General features: G+C 37.5%; 1 protein-coding gene across 1 annotated transcript in view; it reads left to right on the forward strand.

Moving 5' to 3' along the window:
* The window catches only part of PTPRZ1 (protein tyrosine phosphatase receptor type Z1), a 139,168-nt gene that overhangs the window by 96,780 nt on the left and 16,500 nt on the right, over positions 1–25,888 (forward strand). Inside the window, exons 11-15 of the mRNA XM_061988747.1 lie at positions 4,801–4,844; positions 6,613–10,183; positions 13,824–13,968; positions 20,593–20,684; positions 23,949–24,034. Of these exons, the coding sequence (XP_061844731.1) occupies positions 4,801–4,844; positions 6,613–10,183; positions 13,824–13,968; positions 20,593–20,684; positions 23,949–24,034 (3,938 nt within the window). The remainder of the gene's footprint in view (positions 1–4,800; positions 4,845–6,612; positions 10,184–13,823; positions 13,969–20,592; positions 20,685–23,948; positions 24,035–25,888) is intronic.

A 25,888-nucleotide genomic window follows, 5' to 3' on the forward strand; every position in this document is an offset into this window, starting at 1 on the left:
TGCGCAGTGTGGTGCCGTGCAAGCACATACTGTTGGGGAGCAAACTCAGCCAGAGGACCACGGGGCATTTGTCAGTCTGCAACTGGCCAGCAGTGTAGGTACAACCACTGATCGTGGCATCTCTTTTGTATTTCTGCTGAAGTCATGCAAAGCAGTGGCTTTGCATTCATTTGAGTAGAAGGAAGAGTGGGGGTCTTACTTTGGAAACACGTGCTGGAAAACCCATTTGACCTTCCAGTATATCACCAGAAATATTTCTGAGACTTGTGTTCTCAGGCAAGAGAAGTGGGTGCCATAAATGTTATAATCAGCAGTTGTGAGTGAAGGCCTGATACTCTCATGCCTTTTTACAGAGACACACCACTAATTTATTTCTGTGCAAGAAATGAGAAAATAAAAGTCAAGGATACCTTGGAAGCATAACAATGTAAAGATGTATCTATATAAAATATGAACAGGTTAGCCTCATTATGAAAGCAGTATTTTTGTATTTTATGTCATTTGAACATATTTCTCCTTAATATTGCCTTAAAGCAAATTCATGTAGATTAAGGTCTATTTATGTTAGTATCATGTATATATAGGTCTGTATAATGTATATAAGGTCTGTTTATGCAGAGCTTATCACTCCTTACAACTACCTGAAAGGAGCTTGTAGCAAGATGGAACAGGCTGCCCAGAGGTGTGGTGGAGTCTCCTTCCTTGGAGGTCTTCAAGACCCGCCTGGACATGTTCCTATGTGACTTGATCTAGGTGGACCTGCTTCTGCAGGAGTGTTGGACTAGATGATCTCTAAAGGTCCTTTCAAGCCCTACCATTCTAAGATGGGGGTCGTTCTCTTCTCCCAAGTAACAAGTGATAGAACAAGAGGAAGTGGCCTCAAGTTGCACCAGGGGAGGTTTAGTTTGGATATTAGGAAAAACTTCTTCACTGAAAGGGTTGTTAAATACTGAAACAGGCTGCCCAAGGAAGTAGTGAAGTCACTGTCCCTAGAGGTATTTAAGTGCTGTGTAGATGAGGTGCTGAGGGTCATGGTTTAGTGGTGGGCTTGGCAGTGTGGGGTAAGCGGTTGGACTCGATCGTCAAGGTCTTTTCCAACCCAAACAATTCTATGATACAAGTATATCCTTATCCTTATTTTCTTGTTTCTAAATAAAGCATGATAAAGAGGAAAGTTAAATAATCTCCATATCAGAACTGTATAAACACCTGGAGTTCCTTTGTAATAACTTCAGGTCTACCTTAGGCTTTTCCTTTACTTTTCAAAAACCTTCAAAACTGAGGAAGATTGTTCCAAGTCAAATTAAGTTTTTCAGGGACATTTTAAATTTAAAAATAAAAAGAAGGGGCAGTTCATAAATAAAAATTAAATACCAATTTTTTTTTTCTGTTTCAGAAAAACTGGGGTTTGGGATGCTTCCTATCTGAAATGGACACAAAGTTAGTAAATATACTTTGTGCTCTTTTATTTTAACACTTCCACAGCAGTATATCTGAAACTGTTGGACGGGGAAAATTCAGGGAAAAATCCTTCCCATGTTACTAGTACGATTCCCGTGGGTGTACTTTGCTCTATGAAAAAGTTTTATAGATGCTATCTCAACCCTGAATATCATTTTGAAATATGAAGAAGCTTCTGGTCATTTCTAATATTCATGTTTATTTGCATACTTACTTTTACTAATTGTTTACATCTGAATTAACTGTTTCAAATATTGCAAATATTTTTCTATTTAGTTTTTAGTATTGCAAATATGAAAGAACAAAATTATGAGAATGTAGATATCTAATGAGAAAGATTTGTTCAGAGCAATGTGTTGGTTACAACTATAACATCAAATTGGTTTTGTGATCTGCTTTATAGATCTTGAGGCAAAAGGGGATTTCTTGGAGCTCCTGCTTGTGAATTTATGAAAGAAAAGTTATCTTCACCGTGAAGACATGAAATAAAATTGATTCACATAAAGCATAAGCTAAAACTTTAATTTTCAAGAATTACTCTGAGTGAGCCAGTTTAATTAAGATGAAATACACTGCAGTCACCTCCAGATCAATAAATCTTCATGTTAAGTGCTAAAGTGAGACATGAGTCGTGCAGAAGCATTAGATGAGCCCTTTTCCGGGAAGGATTCTGCCCTTGGAGTGGTCACTTTTAATGAGGGAAGTTTCAATACACCATACAACACAAATCTGGTGTTCAAAAAACTTATGACTATATTTTTAGTCGTCTCCTTTTGAGATGCATGCAGGAGAGAGCATTTCCCATGCCTTCTCCCCACCCTGTCTGAGTGCCTCTTGTATCTGATCTTCACTAAGACTTTGCAGACTCTGGGTGATCCACAGACCAGGTTTAAACTTAATTTTTTAACTGCTTCATAAGAGGAAGGACCTTATTCAGGCTTACTCTCTGTCTCAATTTGTAAGAGTCTCAGGAGCTCTGATATGACATTGGGAAAATTATCATAGCTGAGACTTCTGCGCTTTGGGTTTTTCCTAAACTATTCAGTGTGGCAGTGTTTCATCTTGTGTGTGCGTGCACATTGGAACTCTTTCCAGTTAGATTCCATTTAGTAAAAGTCAACAGATGCCCCATGTGATGTAGCTACACAATATCCACTGAAAATGAAAGGAGTCATATACATAGTGTTTTACTCAACTTTGATAAAAGTCCAATCTTTACCAATATTTCATTTGCTATTAAAATTAGATTTTGAATAACTATCTAAATATGTGCTTAGACACTCTTGATAATGTCTGTATAACTCTGAAGTTCTGCAGTAGTTTGTTGTGTAGTAGTACTGGTGTTACATGCTTTTGCTGACACAGGAAATAAAAAAAAAGAATGTATTTCTCCTCTCATTTTCATACGTGTGGACTTGGGTTGGTGTTCCATCAAAAAAACCCACACTGGGATACAGCTCTCAAATGCTTTCTCCTGCATGACAGCTCATACTGTCAGCAATGCTATGTGAGGATATACCTATGCAATTTCTTTGTAACTTGTCTTTGTGATTTTTGTCCTAAAAAACACTAAGTATATCTTAAACATTTCATTTAGGGGATGCTTTTTTCCTAATTTTGTACTGTGAAATGTAGAAATCTGAAAACTAATTTAATCGGAACAAACAGGCTTTACTTTTGTTCTTATCTTGCCATTTATTACATAAAACAGTACAGAAATGAGAAAAGTTTGTCACGCACATTGTTCTACCCTTACAAATCAGATTGTTTTAAGAAATTCTTTTTTTAAGATTCACGTTGACCATAAATCAAGGGAAATAGTTACCTTTTATGTCTTTATTCTATCATTCTTCATCTGTCATTAAAATGAGCTATGAAAAGACATCTAGAAAACCTTCTAACCAATTATTTAATTTTTTATTTTAAAATGTAAGCTACAGAATAATCAATATGCGGTTCCAGGAAAAAATAAACAATCTTGTTCATCAACCTACATCAATGGGTTGTTTTTTGGAGGGTGTGGTTCTTCTGGTTGGTTTGATGAGTGTTAGCAGATTTCTGTAATATCCCATCAAATCAAAAACTCAGCACTAAGATTAACAGAACTTCTGTTAGTGTGTGGCTCTAATGCTTTTGACAAACATATTTTCTGTGATCAATTAAATTTTAAAAAGCTTTGCAAAATGCCTCAAGATTTAGCATTGTTAATATATAATCTATACATATGTATGTTCATGCCTCTCCATGGAGACAACAGAAAAAAATTATAGTTGTCTGCTGGTGGAATTAGAGAGTGCATACACCCTGCTGTATACTCTAGCACAGTCAGCACATTTTATTTTTCTGACTGAGTGTGATTAAAGCTCAGCTCAAGTGTAGTGAATGGATATAATTTCTTAATAGTAAAATCATTTTTCAGAGAAGTCTATTACATGGTATGGGTCTACTGTTGGAAGACTTTTCAAACTAATGTCTACAATATTTGATTTATATCATTGAGAAGCCAGGGAATATCATTATCCATCCCTTCCTCCCCTCCACTCCCTTCCCCACCCTGCCCTCGGGCCTCCTAGGCTTCCAAGAGTGAGTCAGAGGTAAGATAATTTTTCTCTATCTCATTAATGAAAAGTTAATTCAGTACTTGTTAATTTATAAATGTTTGTTAAAACAATTTGTGAAAGTTTTATGCAGTGTTCTTTAGACAAAATTTGTTTGCATGGTATAATCTACAAATAAAACTGTATGAGCTTGTTTGATTAACTTTACCTAATGAATGTTGCATACATGTCTCAATTTGTTTTGAAAGGTAGATAGACAGACCAAAGAGAATACAAATGAAGTCATAGATCCCATCTGACTTTGCAGATATGAGAAGTATAAAGATGACATCTTTATACTGGTATATTGAGGAAACTTCATTTGGGAATTGTGAAGGAAATGCAGACATGGAGCTCTATGTGATGCTATTGTTAGAATCACTCCCCAAGATCATTTCACAAGAATATCTTCAAAGATTTCAGATTAAATGTAGATAAATAGTTGACTTAATTTTTTTCCTATCTTCTGTATTTCTGCATTAAGATGTTCTTTATTATAGAAAATGCCTTCATAAAGTTGGTTCTCCCTGGTCAGAATGTGGTTCCTCAGTGCAGATCTAACATGTGCTGCAGGCAAAACTGTTGTGGTTGAACATGTCATGCCTACATTATCATTGCTAGCCTTAGAGCTATGCCTCAAGCCTTAGGCTAGGTCTCAATAAACACATCACCTAATTTAAGTCCTTAATAATTCTGTGAATTTTAAATGTTGGATGATATGGTGTATATTTTTTTTTTTTAGAGGCTGACCTCATTCCTGAACTGAATGAAACTGAAGAATATGAGGTATAGCATTCGTTTGTTTTTAAGAGAGTACTTCAAATACATACATTTCAACTAAATTGAATTGATATTCTGTGAAAACTGAATGTTTCATCTGCATTTATATATGTATAGCTATGTGTGCATATACAGCCTTCTCTTCAGTTGTATTTTTCCCTAGATAACTCTAGACATACCTCACTGGTTCTCTGGGGCTGGAGATGCAGGGAGAAATAAAGTACACCACAGGATATACTTAAATATTTTTGAAAGTGGAGCACCTGTTTACTGTCGGCTCTGAATAAAGTCTGGCAAAATTGGTCATTTAGCAGAGTCAAAGCTGTCACCTAGTGTAAAGCTTTTTAGTTTGTTTAAAGAGAAATCTGACCTGGACTTGCTTATGATGGTCTTAGAATGTAGTAAACTAAGGTAAGGGAGGAAGGCAGTTGTGCTGAAGAGTGAAATTTCGTGTGAGTGTGCTATCAGTGTGCTGTCAGTTGAATATAAGAGTTATTCCAAAATTCTTGGAGAATCATTTACTCCTCTTGAATTTAAGCTAGACAGACTTCATATTTGGTAACTAGGTTTCTATTGTCCCAGCAAGGAGAGAGGTTGTTCATTTTATTTTCTTCTTTCTGTTATGCCCTGTTCATTTCAGTGTAGGTGTGGGAGATAGACTTGGCCTAAAATAGAGTGCACACTGAGGATTTCTTAGGCCTGTAACTGTGTCCCACTCTCGTATCTTTTCGTTTTTTTTCTCTGAACTTTATGCTTTTGAGTAAAGACAAGTGGGTATTGCCACCACATCACCATGTGCGTTTTTTCAAAAGAAAAAGAAATTTCAGCTTTGTTTTACAAGAGTCTCTGTCCTGCTGTTGTCTCTTAGTGGTACATTATCAAATCACGTCCCTTTAGAAACTGAAGGCTCCCTTCATTCTAGCTTGCAGAGTTGTGCTCAGATAGGTTTGATCCTGGTACAGTTCTAGGTGAGGGCACAGAACAGAGCTACAGGCACTGCTGTGTCTAGATCAAGATGAAGATGCCTGCTGAGCAAGTTATATGCTTCCACGTTACATTTTTTTACTTGAAGCAGGGAAAGTTGGAGAGAGGCTGAAAAGATTTGCACTTAGATCCTCAAGGACTGCCTAAATCGAGGCATGTGATTTTTTTAATTTTTCTTTTTAATTTTGCATCTGTCCTTACAAGTCAAAACACTAACACAGTTTTTTCACAAAGTGTAATTACGCATGTTGAACAAACAAAGGGTCATAACAGGGACTGGGTAGTATCATTCACAACACAGAAAACTCTGAAGGTTTGGCAGATTTAAGAACAGATCATAACTATATTTTTAAAATACTGTAACTATGATGATTTAATCAACATCAAGATATTAGTGCAAATCTTTAGGACACTTTGACAGTAAAACCATTTTTTCATTGATGTATACTGCATATACAATCGCATTTTGTTAGGAAAGAGGTAGAGCTTTTCTAATAAAGTAAATAAATACTATGAGTGGGTTTTGTCTCAAACAGTAAAAGTAACACGATACTTAGGAAGCTGTGATGACACCTTTTTTTTGTTTGTATTACAAATAAGTAATATTTTCAAAGGAAAAGAGTGAGCTAAACTTTTTACTGTAAGACCAACAGTCTTCTCAACTGTTGTCCTGTTTTGCCTCTTTTGCTTTATGGAACCAGGAGAATGTATTCTTGCCATTTCAGTTTTCGTTTGTCTACAGTGCCTATAAGCAATTTTAATTGTCTTCGGCTATGATATTTTTTCAAAGGATGAAGTTGATGAAAAGGAAGCAGAAGTGGATGAGGAAACTGCAGTGGTTCCTGGCACTGACAGTACAGTAAACCAAATGAGGAAAAATTTCCAGGTGACTACGTCCAGCTACACTCAAGAAAAAATGGGGACAAAGCCCAGTGAAGCTAAAACAAATAGATACTTAACAAGAGAAGAAGAATTACATGGCAAGGATGATGTTTTCAAAGCAGTTTATTACCCTACTTCCACACCTGTTAGTGAAATATCCGAAGAAGATGCATTTTTGGAACACAGAACAATTACTGGAGTTCCTCCTCAACTCATTGACTCTACCAAAGGCATAGAAGAAGAATACATATACCTTTCTTCAGGCACCGAACCAACAAGAATAACCACTACTGGCCATAGTGATGAAGATTTCTTATTGTCTCCTTTTAAACCTCATCAGGAATCTGATAACTTTTGGAGTTCAGTTCTTGCCACTTCTTCAGCACAGCCAATTACAGAGGAGACCTCCCAAGAAGACACCCTTCCTTCGGGAAGCCCAGATATAAGCATGCATGATGTTCTTTCGCAAGGCTCCATTAAGTATGTTTCAGAAGGTGTAGCACCCTCAAGCTCTGACAAGCCTCCAAAGCATACTTCTTCCACTGATGGAAACGTATGGTTTCGTAACGCTACAGATCTGACAACTCAGTCTGTTGATGCATCGGATAGCAGGCAATTGTCTCAGACCAGTTACACTCATGCTTACGTAGAGGGATTAAAGCCAGCTACAGTGCCCTATTCCAGCAGCCCAGTGGTTTCACAAGACGCTTCAGATGCGGATTTAGAATTGTCACATTATTCTACCTTTGCTTTCTCCTCTGCTGAATTATCACCTCACTCTGTCTCTTCAAGCTCTGGAGAATATGGTTCTGCTTCTGCTGCCAGTGAGGTACTCTCTCAGACAACTCAACCAGTCTATAATGGTGAGATACCTCTTCAACCTTCCTACAGTAGTGAAGTGTTTCCTCTAGTCACCCCTTTATTGTTTGACTCTCAGATGCTCGACACTACCCCTGCTACATCAGATAGTGATGTGACCTTGCATGCTACACCTGTATTTCCCAGTGTTGATGTGTCATTTGAACCCACCCTGTCTTCCTATGATGATGTACCTTTGCTTACATTTTCCTCTGCTTCCTCCAGTAGTAAAATGTTTCACCGTTTGTATACAGTTTCTCAAATGTTTCCACAAAGCGCTACTCCAGCTGTTGCAAGTGATAAGGTGTCCCTGCATGCTTCTTTGACATTGGCAGAGGGTGATACATTAATACAACCAAGCCTTGCTCAATATGCTGATGTGGTGTCGCATCAGACTACTCATGCTGCTTCAGAGACACTGATATTTGGTCATAATAGAACTCGCATATTTTCCCAAGTTGAACCATCCAGCAGTGATTTAAATATGCATGTATTATCTACAATGTCTGAACTTCCTTATGCTTTGTCTAGTAATGTGGGCTCCCTCCAAAGCTTTACTGTTTCCTATGACTCCGCAGAATTTGTGCATGATTCTGTTGACGTATTTCGTCAGGATCCTTTATTTAGCAGCTATAACAATGTACTGGTGCATAAACCTTCTTCTGTAATGTCACAAGCTGATACTTTGCTGCAGCCTACACGCTCTCTGTCTAGTGATATGGATTGGTCTGAAGCGTACTCTGGTAGTGAGTCCCTTTTGCCTGATACAGATACTTTGACGGTACTTAACGTTTCTTCCTCTGATTCTGTAGATGAAATTACGTATGAATCATCTGGGTTTAGTGATGTTAATAAGATGCTTCAAAAAGGTGATGTTATATATGGAGATGAGAGAGAACTGCAAATTTCCTCTTTAAGTGAAATGGCTTCCAATGCTGAAAGTAAAGCGATACCTGAACTTTCTACATCTGTTTCTGATAATGATGTAATTAAGCAGAATACGTCTCTGCAAGAAAGCCCACTTCCTGTTTCTAGCACAAAGGGAATCCTTCCAGTCTCTCTTGCTTTTTCCACTACTAAGATATTTGATCACGAGATTAGTAAACTTACAGAAAATCACCTTTCCGTTCAGCCTTTGCATGTTACAACTCCAGCCTTTGATGACACTTTGCTTAAATCTATGCTTAGTGCAAGCTCAGATCAAGCTCTCCCTGCCCCTGCTTATAGCAAAATGCTGTCCTCGACTCAGCCATACTTTTATGAGACCTCAGCTACATTAAATAACGAAGCATTACTTCAGTCCTCCTTCCAGTCTTCTGGCGATGGCACTCTGCTTAACACGGCTGTAGTCGTGCCTAGTGATCCAGTATTGGCTGAAAGCTCCAGGGTTCACAAAGATAGTTCTACATTTGACCAAATATTGCATCAAATGGCGCCAGGTTCTGCTACAACTGAAACCGTGCTGCATTCTACATCTGCACCTTCCGTTGCTGATATGTTGCCAAACACTTTTAGTAAGCCCACGACGTCACTTCAAGGTTTATCTGTCTCTTATGCAAGTGAGGAATATGTTTCATCCAGTTTGTTTAACAGTGAAGATGTTGAGCAGGTTATGCCTTCATTGTACAGTAGCGATGTTTCGTTCCAGCTGACCAGTTTAGAAAATACAGATGCCTTTTCCCCTCAATCGGTGAATGCCGTAACAACTCCCTCCCTAACAGGTGATACACCACTACATGTAGCTACTCCCACAAACAGTCATATCTCTTCAACTGTTTTTGAAAGAAGTGAGGCTGCCAGTGTCTCGTCAAGTTCTACACTTGGTTTTGATCCTGTTTATATGCCTGCAGTTGTTTCTGATTCTGATGAGTCCATTCATCACACTCTTCCTTCACCAAATGTACATATTTCTGTTACGGCTGTTCCTTCCAAAAGTGAGACCCCTGTAACCTTGAGTAGGTTGCTGGTTCCTCCTAGAGAATCCTCTGGGTTGTCTCCCAGTGTCATGTCCAGTACCGATTTGTGGCCTTCTGTAGTTGAGGATGACTATGATGAATATGACGATGGCTTCCCTGTAAGTAACTGTATCTCATGCGCTTCCTATAGAGAAGCTCAGGATATAGTAGTAGAGGAACAAAACACAAAGGTAAACAATAACAAGGATCAGAGTAACCTAATTATAAGCTCACATTCTGAGAAACCAGATGAAGAAGAGAAAATTTCGACTTCTGCATCAGACAGGGAGATAAACTATGCCACGGACAGACGTAATTATACATCCGTATCGGCTTTGGCAGCGAGCGTGATACCCAAGGAGCACAACGACCCGGCAGTTTTGGAGAGCCACGTTCAGACTGCTAGCATCCCATTGCAAAACACATCAGAGGCTAAGTCTTGGGCGGTTTTTACAAGTGACGAAGAAAGTGGTTCTGGCCAAAGTACCTCAGATAGCCTTAATGATAATGAAACTTCAACAGATTTCAGTTTTCCTGACCTTAATGAAAGAGACACTGAAGGGGCAGTTGAAGCAGGTAACTCAGAATTAACTCCTGGATCATCACAGTCATCAGCCTCATCCGTTACTAGCGATGACTCATCAGTATTCAACATCTCTGAGGCAGGTTAGTTATGGATAAGTCTAATGAATACCATGGAAAGCTGTGAGGGGATACTTTTGTGCCATAGGGAATGAGAAGGTTTATCTATGTATAATTAAAAGGAGAACATAACAGTGCCAGTGGGCGTGATTAAGGAAGCATTGAGAAAGTGGGTGCATGCTCAGCTGGCTACCTTGTGAATGCTACTTCTGGCTACTTAAAACTGCACCTGAAATATTCTGCAGTAAGAAGATGCATTCTCTGCTTTTGGATAGATGAGTACTGTCAGTAGAAGTTGGGTGGTGCACAATCTAAAACCAGATTTTGTTAAATGTTAATTGTTTATTTTCAAAGGTTTAAGAGGGACTAAGTTTTCTGTCCAAAGACAAGTGCTGCCCTTATAGAAATACACAAGAGGAAACCATACCTCTGCCAGAGGAAGCATACCTCTGAGATTCAGTTTTTTAACTTACAACAGCATATTTCCTCCTTGTATTTTGTTCTGTGTTTTTTAAGATGTATTGAGCAAGGAAGAAGATGCCTCTGATTCATCTTAACTCATAAAAACATTCATTTTCATTCTTTTCTGCCACCTTCAGATTTCAGAGATGCAGACTTTTTGTGCCAGATTTGCATATTTCAAAAATACTTAGAGCTAAATTCTCCTGTACTTGTTTGTATTTAGTGCTGTTATTCTATTTAGTCCTCTTAAAGTCAGTGAGAGTATTTGTGATCTGTGATTCCAAAGATAAGGTCACAAGGCAAAACTGGACCATGAATAGATAAAAACCTGATAAATACAAAGCATTTATTTTGCATTTAAAAATGCATTGTGGAAAACTTAAAGTATTCAAACACATAATTTGCATTGCCTCTTGTTAGAGTATTCAAAATCCAAGATTAAGAAACAATCTGTAATGTGTGAAAAAACAAAGCACAAACAACAAACAAGGTTAAATCGGTGGTTTTGGAAAAAAAAAGAAATTGAACTTCCATTGGCGCTCACAGCATCTGTAGAGGGCAGTGTCGTTCAACTAAACCCACCAAGGAATGGAATCCACAAAGCATGGGGAGTCCTACAGAGGCAAAGTTAAGTCGCGTGAGGTCGTTTTGCTCATGAGCAGTGGAATACTAATACGAGAAGGTGGTAAATTGACACTGTGTAGCTGGGGCTAGTAGAATGTGAGAAGCAGTAAATAAAAATTAGAAGAAACTAGAAAATACACTGAAATTAGTAGGAGCCCTAACAAGGTAGGTGTTATAAAACTGAAGCAACAAGTAAAACAGTTCATTGGGTAAGTAGTTACTGCATTGTGTAAAGTGCATAACATTTCTTTAAAAACCAGAGAAAAATAACGTCAGTATTTCAAAACTTATATTACTAATGTGAATGAGTGTTCCCATAAGAGATTTAGAGCTTACATAATGGGTGTCATTTGAATTGTTACTGGTAGCAACTCAAAAAAGGGTTATGCGTTACTGGAGGAATAGTAGTAGTAGTACAACAGACTTTGTTTTCTAGATATTATTGAAAGACACTATACAGTATCATTTCATGTACATTATTTTTTTCCAATAAATGATGCCAAATACTGTCTTTTAATAAACTGACAATTCAATGTGAGCATGACTAACACGGTCTCCTGTAAGTCAAAGACACATCTGCTTAATTCAATTACAATGAAACAAAAAAACAGACGAAAAAGCCCTCACATCTGAGAACTTATTTATACATTACAGCAAATTCACCAGAAACTGATGACATATCTTGCTCTTGTGACCACTACTGAAAAAAAAAATGGTTGTTTAAACTTTTCGCAGTCTTTGTAGTTTTCAATGCATATTTATACTTGTTCTGAACTGGAGCTTTTACCACAAGACCTTTATGGTTACCTAAGCTTTTTAACTTCAGTTGAATAACTATAAGAGAAATTAATATAAAGAAATATGCAAAGGATACAAACACATAAATTATTGGGAAGTAAAGAAACCTACTATAGATGAGGCTGCCTTTTCAGCTGCCGGCATTGGAATGATGGCCAAGGTGCAGAGAAACCTCCCATTTACAGGAGAAGCCTGCTCTTCATTGTTCATAGAAGGAATCCTGATAGCATTTGGTTATGAAGTTTGAAGGAACCCTGTCATCACAGAGATAAGACTGGGGTTTACACTGTGAATTAGTCCAGAGTTGGATAAGAAAGTATAAATGCTTCAAAGGGATCATATTCTGATGTTTCTTCTGAAATCAGTAGGATACACTGATGTTAACCTACTCACCAGAAACTCGGGGACAGATTTTTCAGAAGGCACTTGTGCCTGCAGTCAATTTGCCCACTAAGCTACAGGATTTAAAGAGTACTCATTGATTTGGGTGTTAAGAGTACTGTGAACTAAAACCATGAAAATGTCTACAAGATCACAGTCTAGATCTTTTTGCATATAAAGCCCTGAAAGCCCCCAAACTCAAGAAAACAGAAGCAAGCAGAGAGCTACCTGAATGCACTGCGTGAAGCTGCATGAATTTTGACATCCTATTTGGAACATGTGACTTGTTGGCATCTTTTTTTTTTCCAACTCCATTCCTTCTTCTCTTTTGTGTGAAAGCTTGTTGTTCATGTAGAATTGGTCCCTTGAAATCCTAGTAGAGCGCAGCTGATTTCTATACAGCAAAATTCTGCTCCAATAGAGAACATTAATTGAATTAGGACTGTTCACAAAAGCCGAAAACATTCTTTGAAAATCTTGAGGTTTAATTCTAACAAGTGCAAAAGCACTTATTGCTTTAATTCATATAATGATCACAGATCACAGTACACTGCACAGATTGAAAAGAATGAGTCAATTTGTGTCAGAACCACAGTTTTAGTGTTTACATCTTCAGTTATGACCAAAGTTAAACAAGTAGGATTGGTCTTGTCCACTGTTGTGTTCTCTTATTTAATGAGATTATAAAATATACTGGTTTGATCTTCATGCAGATTCCTATGTCCAAATATTTCTGTCACCCAGCATTTCAAGGCTGATGGAAATCATAATTATGATCTAAATCATAATTCGATCACCTGTAAAGGTGGAGGTGGGAAATTTAATTCTAGCTCCAGTATAGTTGGTGGAGGAAATGCTGCAATAGGATATAGAGGAAGCAGGGTATATCTATAAATCAAGTTACAAAATGAGCAATGTTTTAAAATATAGAAGACTTAACTTCAATGTGGCAAGGATATAGGGACTACGGTCAGAAAATTTTCCCATTAAACTATTAGACAGAGAAGTGATTTACATTGTATGAGTAATAGTTTAATATTCAAAGTATTCTTTACACATTCAATATTATATATTCACATTCCTTAACTCAGTTGGCTTTCAGCTAATAAACGGTTGAAAATTAAAAGCTTTCTTCTGCTATATTTTAACAACAATCTTCTGTTCTTACAAAGAGAAGTCTCCACTGCTGGAAGGCTGAGTCACATAAGCTTGAACACTTTGCTTTACCCCCTATCTGCTTATTTTCTGTAGCTGGTTTGCAAATGTATACACTTTCTGCAGTACGTAGTAAAAAACAGAGGTAAGTGGTATTAAGTAGGCTCGTTGTAAGACACATTCGCTCGCTCTGTGCATTTCTCAGAATTTAAACATGGACTGTTTCAATTTTCTCTGACTGCAGAGGCAAGTAATAGTAGCCATGAGTCTCGTATCGGTCTAGCTGAGAGTCTGGAATCAGAGAAGAAGACAGTTATACCACTTGTGGTCGTATCAGCCCTGACTTTTATCTGTCTAGTGATTCTTGTGGGTATTCTCATATACTGGAGGTAAGTTGTTTTTTGGTTGGTTTTTCTTTTCAGTTCTAAAGAGCTCTGATTTGAAAAATGTGATTGATATTATTGATCTGGTTTACAGGAGGGAGACTGGATCTTGTCTCTCACCGTGTCTTGTATTTTTCCCAGTGCCGCAGTGTCATAAAGTTGATAAAATATATGTCCAAAATGCTCAGCTGCAATTGTTTTTGGTTGCAGAGGGTTGAACCATTGCAAATAGTTTCTTTACATCTTGAGAGATGTTAGTAAACAATTACTTGTTTAGAAGTAATTCAGAAGCCAAGTGACTTTTAGAAGCCAAGTGACGTAACAGAACACTGAGGAAAAGGTAAAGCACAAGAGGGAGAAGAAAAATACATAGCATGGCATGGGCTTGCTTCCTATCTTTCCAATTCTTTAAAAGTTAGAAAAAGTAGTTGTCAAAGTAGGTTGAGAATCTACAGTCCTCAGCAGGACTATGTGAATAAGCAATTCATACAAGATTGTAGGAGTGGGCCTTGTATGCAAGACAGAAATGGGATAGCTTAATAGTACTGTAATAGTCTAAATGTTTTAAGATCACTTACAGTAGCTCTTACAATGTTCTGTGATTAAAAAGTTATTCTACTTTGTGATTCTGCCAAACCAAAATTTGCCCCGCAGCATTTCAAACCATTCAGCAGGTAACTAAGGATGCGTTTCACATGCACAGACATGCTCAAGTTCCCTCATGGGTATGTTTTTCTGTGACTTGAAAAATTGTTAAGGCAGTGAGATAAAAAAATACTGATAGACAGAAGTAGTAGCTATCAGTAGTCATGATACTATAATCAGTGAGGGCAAAAGACTATACTGCGAAAAAAACACGTGTTCTGTACAGCTGAAGTCTCTTCCATCAGAGCAGGAAAAAACAGAGTGACTGCATTCACACCATTTCTGGGATTGATCTCTGCCCTGTGATAACCCCAAACTGTCAAGCATTGTGTTAAATAATGCAAGTCAGCCTGTGCTAAAGGCATGTCAGGAATCTTGTTTGCCAAGTGACAGGATGTGGCAGTGCTCAAGCCTTTGGATCCATTTCGTTGGTTCTAGGTAAAGCCAGAGTCTTCCTCGGGATACATCTGCTTAATTTTTCATAGGGCTTTCAAAATCCATGCACAGGCCACAGGTTGCCTGGGATAAAAAGCAGTGATAGTCTAGAAGGAGAAAAGAAGTTGCAAAAACTTCGTGCCATGGAGATTGGTGCTATTTGCTGATTGTAGAGAACCTAATCCTGTTACTGCTTCTGCAGTGTTAATATGTAAACTAGAAGCAAGAAACAGGACCATGCTCTTCCAGGAGCTTTATGAACAAGGAAGACCCAAACTTCTCACAGAGACTTCCAGGTCTAACTCACTGTCCATTACAGGATTTCCAGCTAACCATTTCCATATTGAGAACTTTTTCCTGTCTTTCGTGTTACGTAACGTGAACATTCATATCCATCTTCCAATGGGTTTCATCCCTGATACTAAATACTATTTGAAATCTCTTTGATTTGCCAAAGAACACCATCCATTTTAAAACCCAGATTGTACAGTGCAATTCTAATAATCCTGCACGTTACAAGCTTGTTTTTATTGAATAACGTGTTCATTTCGTATTCTTTCTCTGGGAATGAACAATTCTGTAACATAGGTCTTTCAAAATAAAACAAAAATCCCGTTAGCAGTAATATCTTCTTGACTTGAATTTAATCTTTTCTGTATTTCTTGTGTACTACAAAATAAAATATGAAGCTCTTTTTATGTTAATCCTCAAGAAAATTTTCTTGGCATTATGATAACACCAGTAACATGTGTCTTATTTCAGAGGAATGAAACATAAACAGTATGCATTGTAGGTGCCAAGACCCTCACCTCTTTTTAAAGACTTGGAAAAATCAGAATTAACTTCGTTGCTATGCAGTTTTTGTTAAGCCTGCAAAAGATGAGTATAAAGCCTATAAGAATTTTTATGGTTAGATTTAGTTTATTTTGAAATAACTGATGTCAGTTGTCTATGTTTCTGTTTGCAATGCGTTGGGTTTTTTTTATTTGGGCCAATTATTTTCACTTCTTCAAATTCATAAAAAGTTTCTATTTTCAAGTTATTGTGTATTCCTTTGGCAGCAGTAATCAAAAACTTGCATTGGGATGTCCTATCTGGGTATTTGAGTGAATAGTGCTTTGAGTTGTTTCCACTATTAGCTCCTAATTGGAATATGCAGGTGATGTGTTTAATATGCAAAAAGTGTGTTATTTTATTTTAAAACCAAGTAACTACCAAAAGTGAAGAAATTCAGTTTCTCAGGGTTAAAAGAAAGGCAAAATTATTTAATTCTTCACTTGAATGACTTGTATCAAAAAAATAATTCTGTACCATCTGTTGTTTGGGTTTGGGGGTTTATCAGCACTTGAGGAAATTCTCCAATCTCTTGGCTGTCTCATTAGGCACAATTTCAATCTTTCTGATAAAATATTCATTTCTGTGACAGGGATGAAAACTTTTAATGGAAATATTGTCTAAAGATTGTCTAACTGCGCAGTAGGAAAATGCGCAGTTTTGAACTACTCTGTGTGTCACATCTTTTGCAATTCAAGCAATTTTCAAGTAATGTTGTTTTCCTTTCATTTCTTCAGTGTGATTAAGATTACAGTGGAATAAACAATGAGATTCTTTTGGCTACTCAATGGCCTTATTGTCCCAATAGATTTTTTTACAGCTTTAGACAGAATATTCTGTCCAAATCTATCTATCCATCCATCTCTCTCAATATCATATCTGCTTGACTGAGTCCTTGCAGCAGAGGTGCGGTTGGAGTGTTGTAATCTCTTTGCTCTGTTTTTTTCATTTCTGGGTGGCATCATCATTCCCATTTTGCTGAATTAATGGTCTTTGTTGAGGTGACTGAAATGGAATGTTTCTCTATGCCAACATGGAATATAGTGGAAATTGCTTCTGCATGTGTGTACTGTTTTGGAACAGTTTATAGAATTGATCAATGAAAATAAACCCAGTGAAACGATGTATAGGAAGAAATGTCAGGCTACTTCTGCGGATCAGTGTATATAATGGTTAGCATAAGAAGACATTGTAACAGCTGTCAGTGGGAGATGTACCATTCAGGATTCTTTTACAACAAATATATGTGAATCTCAGTAAGAGACTACTTCTAATAACGTGAACAGCAAACTGCTAATGCAGTTCCAGCTACATTTGTATCTGTAGACATGTGGAATATCAGCTGGCTGTCATGAAGCCTCTTAGAAGTACATGACAGCAATGCTTCAGAAATGACCAACCCACTGACAAACACCACTCAGAGCCGTCATTTAAATGTTAACTTTCCCCTCCACCCTATATCTTTGAAATGCAGCTGTCAGAGAGTGTTCGTTTTCTTATCCATGATTTGTACTCATGCCTTGAGTCCTGTGTTAGGTTTATGGAAACAATTCAGAAACTTTTCCAAGGACAGTTAGAAACTCACGTTCAGAGACACACTAAAATTTACAAAGGCCACACTCATCCATCCGTGAAGGAAAAATTTTAGTCTTTGTAAGTGTTAATAAAATCTGAAAATTAAAATTTCAGCTGACAAACACTTAGAAATTAATTTGAACCATTTAAAAATGGAGTCATTCAAATTATTGGATCCACTGAGGGTCCATTTAAAGATCCTTTGGATGCATCAAAACTTTACATAATCAGAACCATTTAAAAATAAATTCTATTAAGTGCTTGAGAATACCTCTTGGCAGATACCCTGTGAGCACAAAAGACTCTGAAATTCTCAGAGAAAGAAGTTATCATGCCTCTAAGACTATTCTGGATAAGGAGTGGATGCACAAACCCATCGTGTCTCAAATGCCTCTGATTTTGGAGGTTCAGCTGCCTTTGTCACCCGCATGAGCGGTGAACACCGTGCACGTGCCTCAGGCACGCACATATCAGCTCTGACAAAGTCCCAGCCCCAAGGGAGAAGTAGGCAGCACACATCCTCAGCCAAGGTCTGGGGGCCTGCACGCCAAAAAAACAATGTCCTCTGCAATCTGAGGCATAGTCTTGTCCCAGGTAGTTCACGCTGAAGTGTTCATTCAGATCTAGCATCCCTTCCATTAAACCAAAGACCTGCTGCTGCATGTCTCCTGTACCAATACAGACAGTCTAATTAATTCAATGGCTTAACACTGTCTCCATCTATAAAGTGTATGTTTGAAGAAGTGCAGTGTCTAAATTACAAATTGCAATTTTAGGTTGAAGATCTAAATGCTGTGATGAAAGGTGTAAATTAAATAATCAGGTTAACATTGAGTGATGGGACCTTTGTCTGGGAGTTTGAAATAGTCATCACTTTTTTCATTAACAACAAGTGATAATTAACAAGACATGGTTATTAACATTAGCTTTAGTCATGAAGACTTTCACTGATGACGCAGAAGCAGATGGAGTGCCTGTTTGTGAGTCTTATTACAGGTTAAGTCAACTGCTAAGAATTTGTCTCCCAAATGTGCTAAGGGTGTAATTTATTTTCAGCCACAATTAACTTGTTAAAGATTAAAGATACAGTAGCTCAGAGAGGAATGGTGAATGTATGGTACATTGTGAGGACATTTTAAGTACTGCTTTAGATGTGAAAGCCATTATGCTAATTAAATTCTTTTTAGTTCAATCTTTTCTCAAGCATGGAAGTGACAAAACTCTGTGATGTTAGTCCATAATTTTTTTGTACAATCATTGCTCATGAGCAGCAGACATTGGTGTGGGGGGACGTGTTTTGGTTATAGAACGTTAGTTGCCATGTTTGGTTGGTTGGTTCTGTTTTTAATAAGCACGGTACGTCAGCATTCTCTGTGCCCAACAGGCAAAGCCAGACTTCCAAAAGCATTTAGTGATGTGAAACACTTTGATACTTGACTGCCCCTCGCAGACATTTCACACGCAGTCCTGAGACTAAGTCATGACAATTATGCTACCATTGAGACAGCCTCTCTTGCCTCAGCACTCGCTAACTCTATGGGGTCCTAATCTCAGAGCCTCTTTAAAGATGAGAAAGATGTTCCCAAGCAGATCCTGAACATGTTCTTGGTCTGCATCCAAAATTTCCATTTCTAAGTAAAACTAGGTACATAGTGGGTAGTCTTATTCCAAACATGTCATGTAAAGCCAAAGCTCTGCTATGAACACCACAAATAAGCTTTTAGAGGATTCTATCTGGACTCCATGTAGAATTGTCATATGAGTCACCAGAACTATTTTGCATGTCACAATTTTCCCTTTGATGTAGCTGTACACTGTTTTGTGTTCTAAGAGAATCTGCATTGTACACAGACAGAAAATTCCCAACATATTCCAAGAGTATGGGCATGTTTCCCAGAGGCTTAATTCAAATAAGCTTACCAAAGTCTTTATGATCTACATTAACGGTTGTGGAAAGAATTACAATATCCTCTAGCTATTTCTCCAAGTAGCTTCAAATTTTCTTTTTTATTGTAACAGCTACTCGAGGGGTTTTCTCCATGCAGTGATACAGGAACAGTACAGAATAATTTAATAGAACAGTGATTGCACAAAATAGCAAAAGATCATACAATAGCTTCAGCCAACAGTTTTGGAGAAGCAGAAGCTTGTAAATATAAAATGAGATTAATATTTTGCAGATGCATATATTTCTTTTTAAATTTAATGATTAGTGAATAATGTTTCAAATAGATTAAGTGACCCTGAGTAAAGATTGTTATTAGCATGTCCAATCATATGGAGATTTTTTAATTAAAGAGGCTTTGCAATGCTTACAGCAGCAGTTGGTTATTTAGTCCCTTGAATAGTTTGGACTCTTAACAGATGCTATTCTTATTATCTTCACATCTGGATCACAGCACAGATACAAATAACGTTTCAGCTCATAGTTAAGGTTGGTTCCATTTGTATTCATACTTCAGTGTTTTTCTGACAAAGCTAGCATCTCCTGGAGTTACAGATTCCCTCGTTTCTGTCTGTCAACTTCAGGAGGTCCCCCTTGGTTAAGGTGTCCTTCAGTGTTGCAATTACATTATGAAAAAAATTAATTAGCCCTGGTCATAGTAGTTCCAGAGTTGTCACTTTGTCACAGGGCACGTTGTCTTTTCTTACATTTCTGTGTCTGCAGTAGGATCAATCGATGAATTACCAGAACTGATCTCGTACACTGCTCCATCTTCAGGCTAGCATAGTCACATGACAGGGAACAGGAATTATCTGTGCGAATTTGGATAACCGAGGAAGCCAATGGCATTTTTTTTACACTTGGAGTTGTTGTGCAGCATCTACAGCAGCTCCTGGTGCAGAGTTCCTTTACCAGTTTTCACTATGTCTGATGTGTGCTCTGTCTTCTGCCTCTGGTATAGGTAAAGATGCATGAACTATGTATTATGCTGAGTTAATGTGGTCTGTAAGTTGTATGCATAATTTGGTGGTGTGTTGGGGGATTATTTATATGATAAGCAGTAGTGTTTGATGCTCCATGAAACTGGGTTTTCGAAACAGGGATTTTCATTCTTACTCAATAATGCCAGAATTCCAAAAGGTATGAGAAAATGGGGGGTTTTTTTGCAGTATTTATTTATGTTTCTTCCCCTGTAGGAAATGTTTCCAGACTGCTCACTTTTATTTAGAAGATAATACATCACCTCGAGTGATTTCTGCTCCCCCAGCTCCAATCTTCCCAGTCTCAGGTATTTTTTGTCAACTGTTCTGTGGAATGCTGTTAGTTGTTGGAAGATGCTGCTTTATATGCGTCCCTATAAATTCTTTGTGTACTGTACCTTCAATAAACCAGAGATTTGTACCCTCTTGTATTGATAAACACAGATGCACTTGACATAGGCTGGGACTAGTATTGCTAATATTCTCTCCTGTAGGTAACACAGAAGAGAAATATCCTCACATTACAGAGTTATCTCAAAGACATGCTGTGCCTTCCATCCATTTGAGGTGTAGCCTCACTAGAAGTGGCTGCTATTGTAGCCAGCTGAGCTACATGAAATAGCTCTAGTTCACTGTTACAAAGTAGAGGATTACACCAGCAAGTTTTCTGTTGTATTTCTGCCTTTAATTGAATTTATCCCCTATGTATAGACTATAACCTATTCTTTTTACCAGCAGGACCAATATATGCCTCATCTGTCTGCATTTAATTTGCAATTGTATCATCTTTAACTCACAGACTTGACTAGCATAGTTTACTACTGATAAAGTTCTCCGTGATTCTCTCGTAAAAACAATGCACAAGGGCAGAATATTTTTAGCATCTTCAGGTTCCATATCCACCAGATGTGGTGATTTGGAACAACTTTTCTTTGCTACTCCAAGGGTATCAGAGGAACACGTGCAACCTCCCAGCTTTTCAATTGGAGTAGAATTAAAATAGATTAACTCTGCAGCAGATCCTGAGCCACATTTTCACCCATGAGAAAAGGATGTCTTGTTCCACAAGTAATGCTTTTGCAAACTGTGCTGTTATACTAGGTATGGGTTCCCTTGGAATGACTAAGGGAAGCAAAATCACCCCTCGTGTAGGTAACTAGTAAACATATTTAAGTAAATAAATGCCTAGTGTTAGGCTTCAGTTGTAACTGAATTGTAGGCATCTGTAAATGCCTCTTGTATTGATTGCTATTGTTAGGAGACGCATAACCCTTTTCTAAATGGTTAATAGGCAGGGATAGAGCTTGATTTCAGAAAACATGTGATTACATATGAATGTCAAGTGGCAATCATTATAGGAAATCTCTGCTCTTTCTCTCTGTCATTAACTATATTGCAGTACAACTGCATAATTTCCTTGCAATTTTTCCTGACCAGCTCACCTCAGGGAGATAGCGTTTTCCATTGTCATAAGACAGAATTGCACTTAGAGTTACTCTGAGTGCTTAAAATACGTGTTTTGATGCTGGAGGTTTTCCTTCTAGAATACCGGTAACTACTACCTGAAAGAGGAAAGTGTTTCTAAGTGACTGCAAGGTGCTGAAAATATTTTATGGGAAAGCTACAAGCACTCTGAGGAAAAACTTTTGGTTTATTTTGCATGCAATAGGCATTGTGGGCAATTTTTGTGTTTTCTGTTGCACAAATGTAACTTCACAATTGAGACTAACTGCAGTATAATACTGGCAATGAGCGCAGAACAGGAGGAGCGTTTTGAAACTGCTAAGTTTACAGTTTTATTGTGACTGTGACTAAAACACACTCCACAGATCTCATTATATATAACGTTTTCCTGTTGTGGGGTTTCATTGGCAGAGATAGGAGAATTGCAGTTATTCACAGAAAATGCCCTGGCACTTTATAGCATAATTCCAAGATGCATTCAGAGCAAGTAATGAATTGCAGGATAATATTAGGAACTATTATCAACATTTATGTAATTTCAAGTGATACCTGCCATCCAGATATAAAATATGATTGAACTGGGAGACTGGCACTGACAAGGATGTAGAAAACTAGTTACACCAAACCTGAGATCTCTTTCTGCTTTACTGTCCTCGCTCTTAAGGTCATTTACCTTCCCTTCTGGTTTTGTGTTTGCATATCATTAGAATAAATGCTTTATGCCAGGTTTCATCACTGAAGTGTGAAGATAGTGTTACACATTTGTTCAGCTCCTCTTAGGCTTGACTGGATAAATTCACATTTTGTGTTCAGATCCATTCATCTAAGTGGAAGACCAGATGGATCAACAAATTCTTGGTAACTGAAAGCTAAAATTATTAGGCGGCCTAAATGATGAACATCTGTTGATGTAAATAACAAGTCCTTGTTCAATGTTTTAGATGTTTCTTTCTCATATGAAACAGTGATAAAATTAGAGATTGTGAAATAAACATATTTTTAATCCATGAAAGGCTTTTAAGAACAAGACTACCAAAAGTATTCTTCAGAACTAAAACTAGCTGAAATAATGTCGGCCTTTAACAGGTAATTAACAGAACAGATGACTTTGTTTACATAGCATATTTGCAGGAAAGAGAAGATTAAAAGTCCCAAAGGTTTTTGACATGATCCCAAATTAATGTTCTACCCAAGAGTGTTTTTCTCTATTTGTACAGAGTAAAATATAAACATCAGATGGAAAACTCAGACTCGGTATCAGGACCCAGAAGTTGAATGATTCACATATGTTGGTTAAGAATGTAAATATTATCTTTGTAGGTATCCAGAAAATCTTAAACTTAATTCTTTCATCACAAACTTGGAGCATAAAGCCTGATGTGAAAATTTGGAGTCAGTACTCCTAGGATCAGATATAAGATCATTATCAATAGGTAATCACAGAACCATGGGGGAAATGGGGAAAAAAGTCCTTACCGAAACTACTCACTAATGTAGTAAAAGATGAAAATTAGTAGTTGTTTCCTTTGGAACATGCAACACATCAGTTAAACTTGTGGTACTGGCATAATGGTGTATTCATTTAGTAGGCTTGGGACTATGCAGCTACTCCATGTACTAGAGTCCCAGTGCCACACTTGCCAACCTCAAGCACTCAGACAACTCTGCCTGATTAGTCTTTATAGGTGTGATTCAGAGCTCTGCTCTTACCCTCTGGCTTTGAACACCTTGTAGCAAACTGCTAACCTTCCTATTTCCCCTTGGCTTCACAGGGAGTTCAAAGTGCTCTTCAATTTAAAGACAAGCTCAGCATCTTGCAGAATCAACACCTTGGTTTTGGGGGCTTAAAGACAGAGCGAGACCTAGCAAGACATTTTGTGTCTTCTTTCTGAATAGTCATTTACAGCTCTTTAAGTGTTAGAGAATGATTTTAGAAATGTTAATGATGGTCAAGAGTGGCTTTATATTTGTGGGAATTGTGTATCCAAAGTTCATGCCAACAATTTTATTTCAGGATGTTGTGTGGATTGCCTACATGTAAACTTCTTATTATGTCACTGGCTTTTTATTCTTTATAAATATATTTTTTGTCTTTTCCCACCCCTAAGATGATGTTGGAGCAATTCCAATAAAGCATTTTCCAAAACATGTTGCAGATTTACATGCAAGTAATGGTTTTTCTGAAGAATTTGAGGTATGGCTTTATGACGTCATCTTTCTTCTTAGCACATACAAATAATGTTAAGTTCAAATGCCTGGAAACAAAGAACTGGGCATTACTTTCTGACCTGGGGACCAATCTCATAAATGCATGCAAAGAGCAAAGTAAGGACTGTTTATGCATAAAGACTAGGGAGATTTATAAGAGCGGGGATGTAAATGGGAATGTCATAAAATACTAAATGATTGTGGGAATAAACTATGCAAAGATAAAGCAATCTGTATATTTTATCAGATACAGCTGTAGTTCCAAAGCTTTTCCAACATTAATGCAAACTGAATTTTGCAGAATCTGCCCTCATTTGCTTGTTCCATTTACAGAGAAAGAAAAAAGCATAACAAGTACATGTGGCAAGTGTTCTGATTAACAGGGGAGCTAATATAGTCTTCATATGAGCTAGTGAAAGCTTTACAGTTCCTTCCCTAAAGTATATGGTATACTTCTTAAAGTATCTCAGAATTTTGAAACGTATGGTCTCATCATATAATGTTACAATCACCACACCTGACTAATGGACATCATTGTTTTTCACATTCAGATGCATTACTCACAATTTAAAGATAGATACATTCTTACTTAGGTAACGTAAAATAAACCCAAACTCTGTCATGTATGAGATTCATGACAAGTGATTTCTAACAAAATCAGTCAGTTGGGATGGAAACAAGTTTTTAATCGATCTCCTTTAATTTAAAATACGATTGTAATATCCCTGCTGCAAAACCAATAAGTAAAAAAAAATAATAGTTTTGCATCTCAGCATTTCATCTCCAAGTCATTTAACATTCAGAATACCCACCTGATGGTGGGACCAAATTTTTAAATACATGTTCATATGTTAGGCACGTGCACATGCACTGACAGGCCTGGGCCCCAGCTAGACGGGCTGTTAATAAGAGCAGATGTGGAAGGACTGTGTGTAAATACGATGATTACAAGGCTCTTTCACCATTAGTGAGAACAGCAAGACAGAAATCAAATTGTTCATCCTAAGTTGCTCCTTTCCTAAAATTGTTGGTTTTCTAAATGATAGCAGTGATGCAAAGATCAAATCTGCTCATCTCGCTGAGCCACACCTACACCATCTGAAATAGTCCATACTTGTTTAACACAATATCCTCATCATTTCTTGGAGATCCTTTTTGGCCTTACAGACTACCTCAGGATTAGTGTCCTGGTCTTTTCTCTACCAATAAAGAATTTAGGAGACATGGAAAATTTGAAACAGAGTAATTGCCTTTGCGAAGTCATCGTACATTTGGCCAGTACAGGTTTTTTTCATTACATTGCTATAAAACAACTTGTATTTAAGATCAAATTTTCAGACTGGCAAAAACTTTTCATATATGGGTATGTTTAAATAGCTGAGGGTGGTTAATATTAAAATAAGTCCTAAAAACTGTTGGAAAACATTGTTATAGTGCTGAAGATGGCATGTTCCCTGCTTAACAGTGTGGACCTTATAAATGTTTGAGTTTCCTGTCAGTTAAACTGATCAGTAAAATAAAGTAAATTAATTTTGTGGGCCTTACAGGCTTTGTGTCTGTCTTTTCAAGCCTCTCTCTTTATAAGCATGCTGGGTGCATTCAGAATGTGCTGGCAGGCTGAGGGCTGTACTACAGTCCTCGGCCAGAGTGCCATGAGGCTGTGCCAGAGGCACACTGTCCTGCTCCACTGAATGCAGAGAGAGCAAAAGCATCCCTTGTGGAAACAAATGCACTTATAAGGACCACTAACAAATCCAGTGAACAGTTAAATATATAGATCACCTGGCTAAAGTCAGTGATGTTTCTTATACGTGTAAGCTTTCACCAGCCTAAGGTCTAA

Source organism: Colius striatus, chromosome 1, assembly GCF_028858725.1.
Source record: "Colius striatus isolate bColStr4 chromosome 1, bColStr4.1.hap1, whole genome shotgun sequence".
NCBI lineage: Eukaryota > Metazoa > Chordata > Aves > Coliiformes > Coliidae > Colius > Colius striatus.